The following is a 16,333-nucleotide window of genomic DNA, read 5'->3' as shown; positions in this document are numbered from 1 at the left end:
TCTCTCAATCTTCTACTTATCAATTAGCTGCTCAATCTTTCTCACAACCGCCTTGTTTGGGTAATTGAATAGAATAGAATGAAATCCTTTTAACAGCTATCTGATTGCCCAGCATGTTGTATGTGATCAAGAGGAGATGAATGAGTGAGTTCAGGGTTACATCTCCATCTGTTCTCAGAGCTACAACATCTTCCCTGGGCATGTGGTGACCATTACCTACATTCTTATAGTGTGAGCTAAAATAGATAGGTCACTTAATTCTTGTGTGATTACCATTGTCATTAACATGTAAGTCTGAAACCTACCCCATGTTTAGTTCTACAGCACTGTCTCAGGTTACTATCTCAGCTGCCTCAAAGACAATGCGTATCCTGTTTGCCAAGTACCTTACTTCACACATGGCCAAATTCCTTTTATTTTGAACATGGTGCCTTAGTTACAAAAGGACTTGCCATCTTTTCATTGATTATACTTGTCACAGTGTGGTTTTGTTAAAACATGGAGGACTATTGTACACCTCGGTCCCAAATGTGCAAAACAACAGCAGATTAGCTCTCCCAAAGAGGGCAAAACACTGAAAAGGCACTGGACAACAAAATCCACAGAATTTCCAACACACAGTGGGCAACTCTTGAGTTGAGCTCAGGTAGGACCAAGGGGACATGGCTACGAAGTAGGAGAATGATTTGTTCTTCCTGGTCACCAACATTTCTTGTCCCAGACATCTTTCTCTGCTAATCTGTTCATGATTGTGTCGCTTGGGATTTTTTTCTGTCCTTTGACCATCTGTCCCACAAAAGCAAGCACAGCATCCTTTCCCACAAGTTGGCTTGGCTTACTGCTAAACATGAAATGATTCAAGCTCTGCTAAAGGAATGAGTTTCAGGCGCTTCGGAAGCAGGGATGAATGTTCAGAGAAGAAAGACATGGGTGCTCTGTACAGAGTCTGCCTTCTTTGAAATTGTTTTTCCTAGTCATAGATGTTAACTCCATTCACCCACACAGTCCCCAAGTCTCTAACAGCAGCAAATGGCCACTTGTGTGGCTCTTGCCGTTTGATTTATTCTACAAAAAGTACTCTCATGAAGCCAACCGTTTCAGGCTGTCCTTGCACTACAACTGGTAATGTGGTCTGCACATGTATAATTTCAGAGGGACTCACAAGATAATCATTGGTGGCTTCTCTGTTCCAACTGCATAAATTGTAGCACTATTTTGACATAATTACTATGAAATAAGTTCATTTTTATTGCCACCTTGCCTCTGCTACAAAGACTCATTTGGAAAACTGCTGGCCAGAATGTTCAAATGACTTTTAAAGGCATGCATTTCATTTGGTGTCTGGTAATGTTCCCAATGTAAGTATTTAGTGAAGCATGTTAATTACTGCTGCTAAACAATGATAAACATTGAAATATAAGACTATTGGTGTCTTCTTTCCAGATGTGTGGCTTTAGAGGCAAATTAAATACTTGAATCATTAAAACGAACAAATGAACTCACCACCCTTGCACACACACACAACATCCTAGAAGCAAGAGGACCTTTTTCCATTTGTTTTATGTGTGAGTCCCTGCTTGTTAACTACATATTGAGCAGAGTTCTCAATGTGCCAAGTCCCCACTATGATAAGGAGTGTCATCCACATGGACAGTGTCTGTGCCTAGGGGAAAATTTTCCTGAATTCTTATCTCCCTTGATCAGGGCCAGCCTCTAGACAATTTAGAAAGACAATAGAAGAATCAAATTTTATTCTTTTCATTTCAGAGATCAGATATCACCAAGGTCTCAACATGATAACCCTCTGTTGAGGCTGCCTGTTCTATGGTGAAGCAAGAGGGTTTTGACTCAGTATCAGTGAGATGACATGGTACCACTCAAAAGCAAACTGTCCAAAATTATGTAGGTTTGGGGTTCTTGTCCCTGAATATGCAGAGGCATACATCTACTTTTCTTTCAAAATTGAGTTGTCAGTCTGGACTGTGGTGATACTTTATCTGTGTACCCCAATAAAGCCCTATCTGAGGACCAGAGGAAAAAGCCAGCCACTATAGTAAACATAGAAGAAAGGAAATGGTAGGTAGCACATGCCTTTAATCCTAGCATTCAGGAGGCAGAGATCCATTCAGAACTCTGTGAGTTCAAAGCCACACTGAGAACAGAGGCCAGGCGTTGGTACTCCATATTTCTATTCTGAGCAATTCTGTAAACAACAATAATCTTCACCAAATATGTAAGGTTAAGATAGGATCTTCTAAAAGTATAATTTATTTAATTAGCCAAAATTTTGATGTGGAAAACAGTTCTGGGGAGTACATCCTTTTAATGGAATCTCTGGGTGTATTCATTTTAGGGAAGAGTCCATGTTAAGAACATAGCACTATATATTCTAATACAGCTTTTTAAGACCTCCATGAATTTTTTTCTAAATGCTGCTATGATTAAAAGTCAAAACCAAACAAGCCCTGTGTTTTGTTGACTTAAAGAAAGCATTATTTGTTTCATAGAACTTCTTACTTAAATGTGTTTTGTAACCTAATTTTTTTCAAGGATTCCTTTTCAAGGTTACAGTGAGGATCTTATCTAAATACAGCTTATGTTTCTAAGATTGTCTGGAAGGTTTCAGAACTATAAACTTTATAGGCTAGTCATTTTCTAAGAGATTCAAATGAGCTAAACTGCAGCTAGGTATGTGGGTCTATCTAGTATTATGTGTGCTGCAAAGCATGCATTGTTACGCCCATACCAAGAGCCAGATGGCTTTTTGGTGAACACATTTAATGAGTTGGCAGAACGCAATAGCTTATGTATAGCATGCAGGTCAATGTAAGCTGGAGAAATATGCACAGTATTCAGAAGTGAGAAAACAGAATGTGTCTTTGAAGTCTGTGGGTGCCACTTACACATGCAAGCCATGGGGTCCGACTTGGCAGCCACTCAAGTGAAAAGCTGCTGTGGTCTGTGAGTGATCTGAGTCACTGGGTAAGTTCAGATCTTAGCGTTTGTGGGATTTAAATAGTGTTCTTAGAATAAAACATAACTTGCAGTAGGAAAGAGGGGGATAGGTCCTCTGGAGTACCTGCAAAAAACAAACAAACAAACAAACAAAATAAAAACAAAAACAAAAACAAAAACCAACAAAAAAAAACCAAGGAAAGCTTGAAAAACAACTAGATTTTTTTTTCATATAAAATCTCTGTTGAGAATATCAATGAGTCTTCAGACATTACCCTATGTGACCTCTAATGTTTTCTGGAATAACAGAGGACACAGACAACCAAATTCACAATTAATAAATAGCCTCCAACCTTCTCCAAGTGTGGTTAATATTGGCTTCACAGGTCTCTGTTATTTTCAGTACTTGCTATTTGGATATGACTGGGTTTGGAAGCACCTGACATCCCAGAGTTGAAAACTTGCAGAGTCCCCATTTCTAGAAGACAACCCAGTGATGGCTCAACAGAGAGAGTGAAGCTTCAACTATCCCTTATCATGCTAAGAGTTTGTGTTCCCCCCAAATCCATATGTTAAACTGTTGCCTTCTACCCCCAGTAATGCTATTGGAGGTAGGGACTTTCAGAGTCTTGAGGGTGGAGCCCCTGTAATTGATATTATCTTCCATGTAAAAGGAGCTTTTTGAGAGCTCCTAGTCCGGTGTTTTGGGTGAGGGTGGAAAGGTAACCATCTGCCAGGCAGGAAGCATCTCCTCGCCAGACATCAAATATTTGGGTGCTTTCTTAGAACTTTCCACCCGTGAGACATAAATGTCTGTTATTTATGGTACCGCTGTAACATGTATCAAAGTGAGGGTGTGGATGAGGAACTGGGTACCAGCACAGAGCAGGAGGAGCCCAGAGGCGTGTATAATAAAGGCTTGCACTGCTGTGCATGGGGGAAGGGCAAGCCTGGTGAGCACTGGGGAGGAAGAGCAGAGAGGTGGTGTCAGAGCTCCTTTGAGAATCTCTGAACCACTGAAAGAAGTGTTTGTAGAAATATGGACAGTAACAAATTTTCATTAATAATACTAAGAAAAAATGAGGACTGAAAGACCATGACAAGGTTGTCTACATTTATCATTTATACAAGCTTCTCCAGAATGCTGCCCATAGAAATATAATCAAGACTCAACAGCTTAACAAATATTTGGACCCCCCCCCAACAGGTTCAAATTATAGTGGGTGTTGCACATAAAAATGTGAATATAACGAAAGTCTTAGAAATTATTGCTTAATGGAAAGTAATGGGCATAGTACTAGAATTTAAGTCTCATTTAGAACAATGTAGTGGCATAATTTTTGTGGACATTAAGTATATTTAACTCAGGAAAGGCTTACCACATCTAGCATAGCCTGATTCTGTTGACAGTTTCCAGAAAACTTGAAGAAGTACTTTATGAATAACAGCTTTTTTAAAATCTTTATATTTATATAGAATCTCTAGATAAGACAACGGTAAACACATTCATGTTATGATTTTCTATCTAATGTATGATATAATATCGGGGACATGTTTATGACAAATAAGAAAACGTGCAATGCTCTATTTTGCTACCAATCTGTGATTTGGTATTTGCTAGCTACATTGTTGAGATCCTCTGGGCTCCTTTGCAGTGCTCTGTGACCTGTGGGTCAGGGCTGCAGCGGAGGGAGGTGTACTGCAGACTGAGAGGCACTGGTCCGGTGACTGAAGACATGTGTGATCCAGCCACCCGGCCTCAGGAGCACCGGCAGTGCTGGTATCAAGACTGCAGGAAGTACCGGTGGACCACAGGAGCCTGGCTAGATGTGAGTGGTAACAAGGGTATGGCCTTTTTCTTTGCTTTTCCATTTTTAAAAACTTACCTTGTATATTCACATGTGTTCAAATGTGTGTGTGTGTGTGTGTGTGTGTGTGTGTGTGTGTGTGTGTGTGTGATGTGAGAATTGTGAAAGCTGTTGTGTGTTTGCTTTGGCCCATATGTGGGGGTCAGAAGACCTTGTGTGGATTCTAAGAGTTGAACTCAAGTTGCCTCAGTTTTTTTCTCTGTTGCGTTCCATTCTGTTCCATTTCCTCCCCTCCCCTCCCCTCCCCTCCCTCCTCTCTTCTCTTCTTCTCTTCCCCCCTTTTCTCTTCCCTTTCCTTTGCTGTTCTGTCTTCTCCTACTCCCTTGCGACAGAATCTCCTGTAGCCCTGGTTACCTGGGAACTCCTGATCCTCCTGCCTCCCCTCTGGAGTCCTGACTTTGCAATTATGTACCACTCCACCCATATCCTGACAAGCAAACTTGTGAGGACATGGCACGTAGGAAACCATTACTGGTTTTCTCATTGCACTTCCAGTGTTCAACATCGTGTAAGAAAAAAGAGACCTATCGTCTAGTGCAATGCACGACTCACCAAAATATACAAGTGAATGAAAGTTTCTGCGATCCCTTAAAGAGACCTCTGTCAGTCAAAAAGTGCAGGAATCCTCTCTGCAAGTATGTGGTGGTGACAGGAGACTCATCGCAGGTAAGGTTATGTTAGTTCCCTTTCCCTTTTGCAGTCATAAAACACCTTGGCCAAAAAAAAAAAAAAAAAAGTGTCTTTGATGAGGGATTAGAGTTACACTCATCTATGGGCATAAAATAGGGGTTTAGAACGCTCTTCTGAATTAAGCTGGTCCAGGAAAGTAGGTATCCTCTGGGTTTATGAGCTCACCAGCTGCAGGTAGCTGACTAGTTTAGTAGTAGTTACTAGTTGACCAGTATCAGGATATGAATTCTTACTTAGTAAGTGGGTCTTAAGTCCAATTAGATAACTGCTGATCACTTCTCAGATACATGGCGCTGTCTCACTCTTGAGCATATCTAGTCATGCTGGTCATGGTTACAGTTCATAGACTTTCCTGCAGGATAGGACTTAATTGCTTCTCTACCTTAGAGCCTCCCAATACTATGAGATCTTGTCCTCAGGGAGGAAGCTTCCAGGTCAGTTCTAGCTCAATCCCTGCAAGTCGTATGGTATCTTTAACAATAGAGTCTCACCTTTAAGTTCTGGGAGTTAACCAAGGCAATGGTGATAACCTATATTGTTTGGGGAGAGGTCTCCTGGGCTCCCCTGACTGACGACTAGAAGGTAGGTTTCCCATGCTTTGTAATTTCTTGATACACATTTTAAATTTTGATGTCAACCTGATTAGTCCTTTTGCAATTGTGGTTCTTTGGATTTTAGGTTTCACATCTATAAAATCACTGCCCAGTTTTGGCCAGAAGGATGTACACCTATATTTTCTTCTAAGTCTTATAATTTTAGTTCATCTATTTAGGTCTGATACATTTTGACCATTTTCATTTGTAATATAAAGTCATCACCCATGTCTACAAAATGCACATGGCTGCCCTATGAACCCAATACAACTTGAGGAAGAGGTTATTATTCTGCCACTGAGTTCACTTGGTGTCTCTGTTGAAACTCAATGAGCCACATGCTGTGACTGACCTTTTCACAAAATTCTGACCAGCTTTTACACAAATTTGGCAAGCCGCTCCTAAGACTCATATCAAAATGTAAGGGGCTCGGCATATTCAATCTTGTGGAAGAAAGAACACATGGATTTCTGAATTCTTTCCGTTCTATTGGTTGTTTTTGCTTTTTTTTTTTGGGGGGGGGTGCCACCCAGCTCCCAAATAAATCACACATGGAAGCTTATTCTTAATTATAAATGCCCAGTCTTAGCTTGACTTGTTTCTTGCCAGCTTTTTCCTAACTTTAAATTATCCCATCTACCTTTTGCCTCTGGGTTTTTCCTTTTCTTACTTCTGGGTATTTTACTTTTATTCTTACTCCATGGCTGACTGCGTAGCTGGGTGGCTGGCCCCTTGCATCCTCCTTGTTCTCTCTCTCCTTCTTTCCTCCCAAATTTCTCCTTCTTCTTATTCTCTCTGCCTGCCAGCTCCACTTATCCTTTCTCCTGCCCTTGACCATTCAGCTCTTTATTAGACCATCCGGTGTTTAGGCAGGCACAGTCACACAGCTTCACAGAAGCAAACAAATGCAACATAAAAGACTGCTACACGTCATTGCATCATTAAACAAGTGTTCCAAAGCATAAACGAATTAACACATCTTACAATAATATTCTACAACATTTCTGTCTTAAGATTTTATTGTGTGAAGAACCAAGACTGTCAGAATGACATCAGGATGGGAAAGTAGGTCCAGTAGACAGAACAGAGGGTTCAAGAAGGGAAACAGAAACCTCACAGGCTCCTCAGATGTCAAATCTAGGCTAGGCCTTGATGCTTTGTATTTTCTGGTGTAACTCTGTGTAAGCTGCCTAAGGGTCTCTGTACCTTTGCTTCCCCACCATGAATGAAGCTGGTTAAATTAGTTGAGGTAAAACACATATGAGTGATACATATTAAGCAGCTGACAGACATTAGGCCTTGGGTGAGTTTCAGAATTCCCTATTTTCCTTACCAGTGTGAAATTTTCAGTGTGCAGGTAACTGTGGGCTCACTAGCCCACAGAAGATCACATACTGCACCAGGATCCAGTCCTCTAAGAAGCATGCATTCCATCAGCTTCGGCCTGTAGAGTATGGAGAATGCCCCGTGATACCTTCACCTCATGTGTACAAATGTGACATTGGAAGCTGTATGCATGTAGCCACTTGGAAAGTAGGAAAATGGAGCAAGGTCAGTCCAGAATTCTGAATTTTAGGCCCTTTGCTTAAGGCTTTTCAGAGGTGGAAGCCGGGTAATCTGCATTTTAACTATATCTTCCAAGTTATCTTCTACACCATTGTCTAAAAACCATTTTATTAGTTACATGTATAAATATCTTATCCTTTCTGTGCTTATCCTAACTTTCTTATAAGAAGAGAATAATAATCCTCGTTTGTAGTCCTTGGAGAACATGTACAGTGGCTGGACTTCATGTAGGTATTTCAGAAACGTCAGCTACGTGAAGCAGCTTTCTCCACTATATCCATAATAAGTGTTATTTATGCTCCATTCTATTTATCAACTTAATTCATGGAAGTAAAATAACATTACTTCATAATTTCATCACAAGGAAAACCTCTAAGTGGCCGTGATGACAGTAATAAATGAGATTAAGGATTATCAAGTATTAGCAGTACACTACATATATATATATATATATATATATATATATATATATATATATATATATATATGATGATACAACCATATAAAATAAGTGACACGAAACCAGTACCTGAAAACAAAAGCTGCAGGCTCATATCAAAGGATTTTTTTTTCTCCAGTGACTATCCTGCCCAGAATATTTTCGCATCTTCCATAGTTCTAACCATTACTGATCCTTACTTTGTTCTAAAAGAACCTAGTCTTGGAGAAGGCAGTCTGGGTTTCCTGGCCTTATTATTTGTTATACATTTTACCTCAAACTTTACTGTGTTGACAGTGCTCAGTAACTTGTGGAAATGGGATAATGGAGAGAAGAGTAGAATGCAGTACTGAAAACGCTTGGCCCAGTGACTTATGTTTAAAGCGTTTAAAGCCAGATGCTCAAAAGAAATGTTATGCCAATGACTGTAAGTAATAGACTCCAAAATCTACCCAGCATCGAGTGTTCCCAAGCTTTAGTTAAAATGTCAAACTAGATATATACAGTTGTCACACTCTGCAAGACAGTGTCTGACCTTCAGAGTACAGCGCTGATTCTGATTGTCAAGTCCATGCTGTCTAGGATTTGTTCATTGTTGATGTGTTGCGTTAATTTGTCCTTGAAGGTAAATTATTTACCACCTGCAAAGAAATCCAAGTTACAAACAACATTACCAAAGATGGTGACTACAACCTGAACATCAGGGGAAGAATAGTAAAGGTATTATGAAAACCATTTCTAATCTATTTTAACTTTGACCCTGTCTCTGGAAAGTGTTTTCTAGATATTTGTGTCTACCCCTTAGATCCACTGCTCTGACATGCAACTGGAGAACCCAAAAGAATATCTACCATTGGTCAAAGGTGAAGACAACTTTTCTGAAGTATATGGCCTTAGGTATGAGATAGTTTGTTGTATCTGTGTAGTTTTAGGGCCCACAGATATTGAGCCTTTGGCACAACATTGGGATTGCTCACATGTGTGACAGGCAATTGAGAAGGAGGTGGACACACTAGGACCTTAGCCATGTGTTAGCCTGTAATCACAAAGAGTGTGAGTGTGGGATAATACAGAAGGGATAAGTTTAAGACTTTGTCTGTTTTCATAAAAATCCAATTAATTACAGCAACAAAAGCTGGGAGAATTACATCTCTATTTTTTTTGTTTGTTTGTTTGTAGAAATATTCCTTGAATTTCCCACTAAGAATTCTGCATGTTAGTTGTCTTAGGGTTTCTATTGCTGTGAAGAGACCCCACGACCATAGCAACTCTTGTAAGGAAAAGGGGCTTGCCTACAGTTCAGAGGTTCACTCCATTATCATTATGGCGGGATGCAGGCAGACATGGTGCTGGAGAGGAAGCTGAGAGTCCTACATCTTTCAGGCAACAGGAAGTTGACTGAGACATGGGTGGTATTCTGAACATAGGAAAACTCAAAGCTAGTCCCCACAATGACACACTTCCTCCAACAAGGCCACACCCACTCCAACAAAGCCACACCTCCTAGTAGTGCCATTCCCTATGGGATTATGGGGCCAATTATATTCACATGACCACATTAGTAATGGTGAATTCTGCTTCTTTTTCAGTTAGCATGTTGTCACTATGATGTGGAAGAAGAAAAGTACTTCTATTTTACCTCGTGTGTGTGTGTGTGTGTGTGTGTGTGTGTGTGTGTGTGTGTGTATCTGTATGTAGCCCTGGCTATCCTAGAACTTGCTCTGTAGACTAGGCTGGCCTCCAACTCAGAGATCCACCTCCTCTGCCTCTGAGTGTCAGGATTCAAAGTATGCACCACCACTGCCTGCCTCTGTTTCACCTCTTCGAAGTTTATCATTTACCACACTGGGGTCTAACAAATGCATCAATTAATAAAATGCTCCAATGTTGTTACAGACTTCAAAATCCCTATGAATGTCCCTTCAATGGAAGCCGGAGGCAAGACTGTGCATGTAAAAATGACTACCTGTCTGCTGGATACACTGTTTTCAGCAAAGTGAGAGTTGATCTCACTTCCATGCAAATCAAAAGTAAGTGCTGGGTCTCTTTGGAAAACAAAAGGCCTCCATTTGCTAAGGAAAAGTCCAGCCATGTACTGATATATGTCAGGGTATAATGAAGAACCCAGCATTGTACAGTATGGTTTTCTTTACAATTATTAGGAACATACATTCTCTATAATGATATGAAAATGTCATATAGTGACGGTAATAAGATAGTTCACTCAAATAAAGCTATCTTTATCAGGACATTTTGCTAACAATGTCAGCAAATAGAAGAGGAAAAGAATTGCACCAGTGAATTGGTATAGATACAGTGCAACTGCGCTCACACTGCTTTGCTGTGGTGGGTCAACCTTTGCAGAGCTTTTTTGTTTTTCTGTGAATTTTTTTCTTGACCTCATTACATCTATTTCAGAGATTTGCTGTGGTGTAAAATGTGAATGACCATTTGTTTAGTTTTTCCATATTTTTCTTTAATTCCAGAGATACCTGTGATTTTTTTAAGGACAATTTAGGCTATGTATATTTTTGTGTTAAATAAAATGTATCCATTGAAGGCAGCCCTATATTGCATGCTCTTAGTAGTGATATGTTGTTAAAAATAAAACTAATCATATATTTAAGATACTATGAAAACTGCATATTGAAAATAATAAACATTGCTGTGTCCATGGTAATGAGTTGTATTTATTTTTTACAGCTACAGATCTTCTTTTTTCCCAGACACTGTTTGGAAAGGCAGTTCCATTTGCCACAGCTGGAGACTGCTACAGTGCTGCCAGATGCCCACAGGTACCTCATACATATTTCATTATTTTTGTTCTCCATAATGAAAAAAGTTAATATTTCTCTTCATTAATTTTCCTGACCAGAATATTGCGTGAAACACAGAACTGGATATCCAAAGCATTCTGTATGCATTTATTTTAAAAAGTATAAATCAGCTGAGGGAAAAACACTTTTGCCATTATTAAGTTCATTTTAAAGATTCAAGAGGAAGACCTATAACTTGTTCAGATCTTATTTCTCCTTCTATGACACCTCATCATTTTAATCTTTCAGCTTGGTCCTTGGGAATGAACAGATATGCATTGAAAGGTCAATGAATGGGTCATAAGCATATGTTGCTTATTTGCTGGAGGTGCCAGTAATTCTTTTGGTGTGTGTTTCTCAAAGGTCCATGTAGAAGGATTGATTCCCAGGGTGGTGGTACTGGGAGGTGCTGTAGACTCTTGAAAATTGCAAGGGTACCCTAGAGGGCACTATGGAACCCTACTGGTCTGTTCTCTATATGCTTCTTGGATTGTGATATGAGGCTTGCTCTATACACAGGTCTATGGCCATCTGCCACGCTTGCCAGAAGTCTGAGGAAATGGGACCATCCAGTCTTCTATTTGAACTTCCATGTATATGCATTTAGGGCTAGCTACTTGACACTGGGTAACTGTAGTTGAAAGTTTTCCTGTGTCCTGCTAAGTCCTGCAGCTGCTCAGACCCAAGTAAACACACAGAGTCTTATATTACTTATAAACTGTATGGCCACGGCAGACTTTTTGCTATCTAGTTCTTATATCTTAAATTAACCCATTTCTACAAATCTATACTTTGCCACATGGCTTGTGGCTGACCAGTATTTTTACATTTTTCTTCTCATGGTGGTGGCTGCCAGTGTCTCCTTGCCTCTCTCCTTTCTTCCCCTCTCTAGTTAGAATGTCCTGCCTCACCCTATTCTGCCTCGCCATTGGCCAAAGCAGCTTTATTTATTAACCAATCAGAGAAACATATTTTCACAGCATTCAAAAAAGACATTCCCCCATCATTTCCCTTTTTCTTTCTATTAAAATAGGTTTTAACTGCAACATTGTAAAATTACATATAATAAGCAAGAATTACAGTTACAATATCTAGTCTATTGGTATTTTATCTTTAGCCCATAGGGCTAGAGTCTCTCAGTAATTTCTCTCTGTGTCTTGAAGAATGTCTGGCTGTTTCTTCTGCAAATCAGGAACCTGAAGGACCATTTTGACTTGTAAAATTCAGTGGTCACCTTTCTATGGTTCCTGCATGTCCAGTTGATACAACATTTTGTCAAGTAGTCCAGGCAAGAACAGTTTTTTTCCTAAAGGGCTATTTTTGCCAAGAAGAAGATAAACTCCATATGTCTTTGATGCCCATCTTTCTCTCTGAAGTAACTCTGTGCTGCCAGGAGCAGACTGTCTCATTGTCCAGAAAGTCTAAGTTTTTAAAACATTTTAAATGCCATATTCTGTAGGGCTTTCAAGTGTTTGAAGATTACCTACCTAATTGAATTATATCCATGTATAACTAATTGAATTATATCTATGTATATCTAGAAAACTCAATGTGACTGTAAGTTTGACTATTATAGAAGACTAATTATTAATCTGTATTTTTTAAATTATCCATTACAATTTAAATTAGTTACATAAACATAATACCTTAAATGAGAGTAGAAATATATATATATATATAGTATAATAAAATTAACTTCAAGTTTGTATCAATACACCAAAATCTATAGCAATGTAAAACATTTTAAACAAGTTGTTGCTCTTTGAAAGTAGATTCAATAATCTATCTTTCATCCTATCATATCTATACTCTCCTCTTTTCTTATTTAGAAAGAAATTGCCTTCATAATCAACCCCCTTTAAATAAAAATAAACATTTATAAACAATATTTTGGAAATTTGGGCATAGCTTTTCATACTGCTCCCTGCTGGTTGTCTCACGGGCATCGTGAGAAAATTAAGAATTATGGTCAAGTCCTGACTGGAGTAGTCTCTGATGTTGCATTTTTGTGGTGATATTGTGTTCCCCAATATATTGTGAACACTAATAAACTTATCTGGGGTCAGAGAACAGAACAGCCACTAGATATAGAGGCCAGAAAATGGTGGCACACACACCTTAAATCCTAGCATTCCAAAGGTGAGGTCCCTCTGGATCTCTGTGAGTTCAAAGCCACACTGGAGATAGCCAGGCATGGTGATACACCTTTAATCCCAGGAGGTGATGGCAGGAAGCAGAAAGGTTTATAAGATGTGAGGACCAGGAACTAGATCTGGTTAAGCTTTTGGGCTTTTGAGCAGCAGTTCAGCTGAGATCCATTTGGATGAGGACTCAGAGGCTTCCTGTCTGAGAAAACAGGATCAGCTGAGGAATTAGCATGGTAAAGTGGCAGTGGCTTGTTCTGCTTCTCTGATCTTTCAGCATTCACCCCAATATCTGGCTCTGGGTTTGTTTTTATTAATAAGACCTTTTAAGATTCATGCTACAGTATTTTCTGAGCTAGTTACCTTGAAGCTGACTTGGATGTTGGATCATCTGGAGACCTCTCAGGGTGTCTTCCTTGATCAAACCATATGAGCCTGGAAGCAATCCATTAATTATCATCTTCTGTGGAAACAAAAGCAGAACCTCTTTTCTGTATCCTTAGACATAAATTTTGAAATCAAGATATCTTTAAAATATCCATATTGATTTAACCCAGCAACTTTTACAATCAAATGTCCCTCTGCAGTTAAAAATCCCAGAGACAATATAATCCAGACTCTCTGTGTGATTTCCATTTTTATGTGACTTATTTTTTTATATTACCTTTACTGTCTCTTTAAAGACTTTAAAAAAAAAACTTTCTATTTCTTTATATAACTGCCTATATTCATTTTCTTCTCTCTTTCAAGCCTAAGTACATTTTCACACACACCATAAACCATTTAAAGTCTTATTCAATCTGAATCTGCCTTATTGTGAATCTATTGCTTTAAACTGCAGTGGTCAGTACTGAAGCAGCAGCTTTGGCTGCTGACTCCGACTATCTCAACTTTTCAACATGGTGGAGATAATTTACTGCCAGCTCTGGGAGCCATGCTGCCCACTGACTTTGGGAGACAGTGGGTCTACGCTTCTATCAAAGCAGCATGTAGCCCAGAAACTTTTTTTTTTTTTGTCTGTACTAGCAAAGACTAAATCCACCATGCAGCATAATGTGTGGCTTGGAGATGCCTCTGTGTACCCCAGGGGGAATCCACCATGCTGCAGGTCAAGCCCACACACCCTGAACCCACCATAGAGTAACTCAAGCCCACAGGCTGTGGCTGGCCTGAGAGAGACAACTAGGGAGTTGTTTTTAGCTCTGTTTTTGTAAAGCTTTCTCATATTTTAGGTGGAAACTCTTGCCCCACGTTTTGATGCCAGGTAACCTATCTGGGGACTTGTCTCTGGATGGGACAGTCATTAATAGTCTGTAGCTCTTCATCTAGATGGAGGCCTTGTAAGATCTGCCTCATCTATGATGCTGTTGTCAATGAACAGATCTTATGTAGAAGACGTCATCAGTGTCTCATAGAGGAAGTCCTCTGGCTTTTACAACTTTTCTGGCCCTTCTTCGGAGATATTCTCTGAGTCTGTAGGGGTTGTGTTGTAAATATACCAACTGAGGACGGACATCCCATAGTCAACTAGTCTCTGCATTTTGACTAGTTATGGGTTGCTGTAATAGCCTCTGTCTGCTGTAGAGAGAAGCTTCCTGGATGATGGGGGAGAGCTACATTTAGCTGTGGGTATTGTGTTGCTTTTTCTGGCATCTACTGATGTGGGATTTTCTTCTCTTTATGCTTTTATAGCTCTAAATTCTATTTTAGTGTTTGTTTTTCTGTGTCTAAGGACTTTTGCATATTGTATATTTATATTTATTTTTATTTTTATTAAAGTATTTTCTATTATCATTGAACCATTGACTATTTGATAACAAGTTGAATTTCTGCGGATTTGTGAATTTACTGAAGTTTCTTTTCTTTTCTTTTTTGGCTCTATTTTCATTTCACTGTGGTTAGAAAACACACGCCACATTATTCCATCCTTTTAAATTTACTGGGGGTGGTTTTATGGTGTAACATGTAGTTCATTCTGACGAGTGTTTGGGGCATGCTTAGAAAGGATGGCATTCTGTTGGGTGATTTGTTCACGGGATTCGGGCTGCTAAGGCAGTGTGGCCCACACTTCTGTTTCCCTGCCGATCTGCTTCATGCTGGCTGCTGGAACTCTACCACTATTCAAGTTGAACTGTGTTCTTAGTGCAGTCTTATTTCATGTGTTTTGTTTCCTTTACGCTAAGCTCTTGCTGCACACGATTGTGCATTTATAACTCCCACAAATTCCCAATAGACTTTCTTTTCATGATCATAAAATGTGCCTCTTCCTCTGCAGTAACTCCTGTTGGCTTGAATGTTTACTCATCTGATGCTAGTGTGGACATTCCAGAGCACTTAGAGCTGCTATTTACCTGGTTCATATGTTTCCATGGACTGACCTTCAATTTATATTCTTAGAGATTAAGAGTGTTTCTTATAAAAAAATTTTTTAGGGGAGGTCTTTATCTTTTAAGTGGACTTTTCATGTTAGCAGTCTACTTGGTTTCCATCTTGTATGTTTTGCTCCATGTACACTGTGCTGCTGTATTTAATTCTTTCTGCCTTATTGCTTTTCTTCTCACCCAAGAAGTGTTCTCTATTGTAACATTTAATTTCCCCACTGTTGTAAAAATGGCTACCTACCTGCCTACCCATCTAGGTACTGAATCAGAATCCATCTGAGTTTCTCCTGCTCCATTAGCATCCCCTTTGTTAAGGAGCATTTGGAGTGGGTCTCCTCCCATCTTCCCAGCTTCTTGGATGTGTAAGTTACTCTATTGTCAAATCTGGAAAGTTTTCATGGGGAGCAGCCTTGTCCTGCACAGTCTTCACAGCCTCTTCTTTCTCAGCTCTCCATCTGACTCTCCATCAACTCTGGCCAGTCGGCCTGAGCTAACACTGCCCTCAGCTCTCACTCTTTTCCAGCTGCTGGATGCTAGCTCTGGCCTTTGGGTACCATCATGGGGATGGGGATGTCAATCACTCCACCATCAGATCCAGACACATTATGCTCCTCAGACCAGATATTCTTATGGGTCAGGAGAGACTCCTTGAGGGGTATTTCTCAGCCATCCCTTTCCCCAGGGTTAAACTTCAACCTTCTCATCCATCTACTCACTGCTCTTATTCTGGTTGTTTATTCTCTTCCTGTATATTGCTAAAAATCTCACTTTCAATGTCACCTTGAAGCGTGAAGCTCACCATATTATATTCCAAATAATCTCCATCCCCTTAGGAAATGCCATGTAATTTTCTGTTTTTATAACTTGATTATGCTCTAAGG

At 39.6% G+C, this 16,333-nt stretch overlaps 1 protein-coding gene across 1 annotated transcript in view; it reads left to right on the top strand.

Moving 5' to 3' along the window:
* Nucleotides 1-16,333, top strand: part of Adamts20 (ADAM metallopeptidase with thrombospondin type 1 motif 20) — a 139,414-nt gene that overhangs the window by 111,552 nt on the left and 11,529 nt on the right. The window contains exons 30-37 of the mRNA XM_036208198.1: nucleotides 4,611-4,784; nucleotides 5,319-5,489; nucleotides 7,457-7,657; nucleotides 8,409-8,538; nucleotides 8,737-8,831; nucleotides 8,917-9,008; nucleotides 10,008-10,141; nucleotides 10,815-10,906. Of these exons, the coding sequence (XP_036064091.1) occupies nucleotides 4,611-4,784; nucleotides 5,319-5,489; nucleotides 7,457-7,657; nucleotides 8,409-8,538; nucleotides 8,737-8,831; nucleotides 8,917-9,008; nucleotides 10,008-10,141; nucleotides 10,815-10,906 (1,089 nt within the window). The remainder of the gene's footprint in view (nucleotides 1-4,610; nucleotides 4,785-5,318; nucleotides 5,490-7,456; nucleotides 7,658-8,408; nucleotides 8,539-8,736; nucleotides 8,832-8,916; nucleotides 9,009-10,007; nucleotides 10,142-10,814; nucleotides 10,907-16,333) is intronic.

The sequence above is a fragment of the Onychomys torridus genome, chromosome 16 (genome assembly GCF_903995425.1).
Source record: "Onychomys torridus chromosome 16, mOncTor1.1, whole genome shotgun sequence".
Classification (NCBI taxonomy): domain Eukaryota; kingdom Metazoa; phylum Chordata; class Mammalia; order Rodentia; family Cricetidae; genus Onychomys; species Onychomys torridus.
The sequence above is the reverse complement of the archived record's forward strand: the minus strand, read 5'-3'. Positions and strand labels throughout refer to the sequence as shown.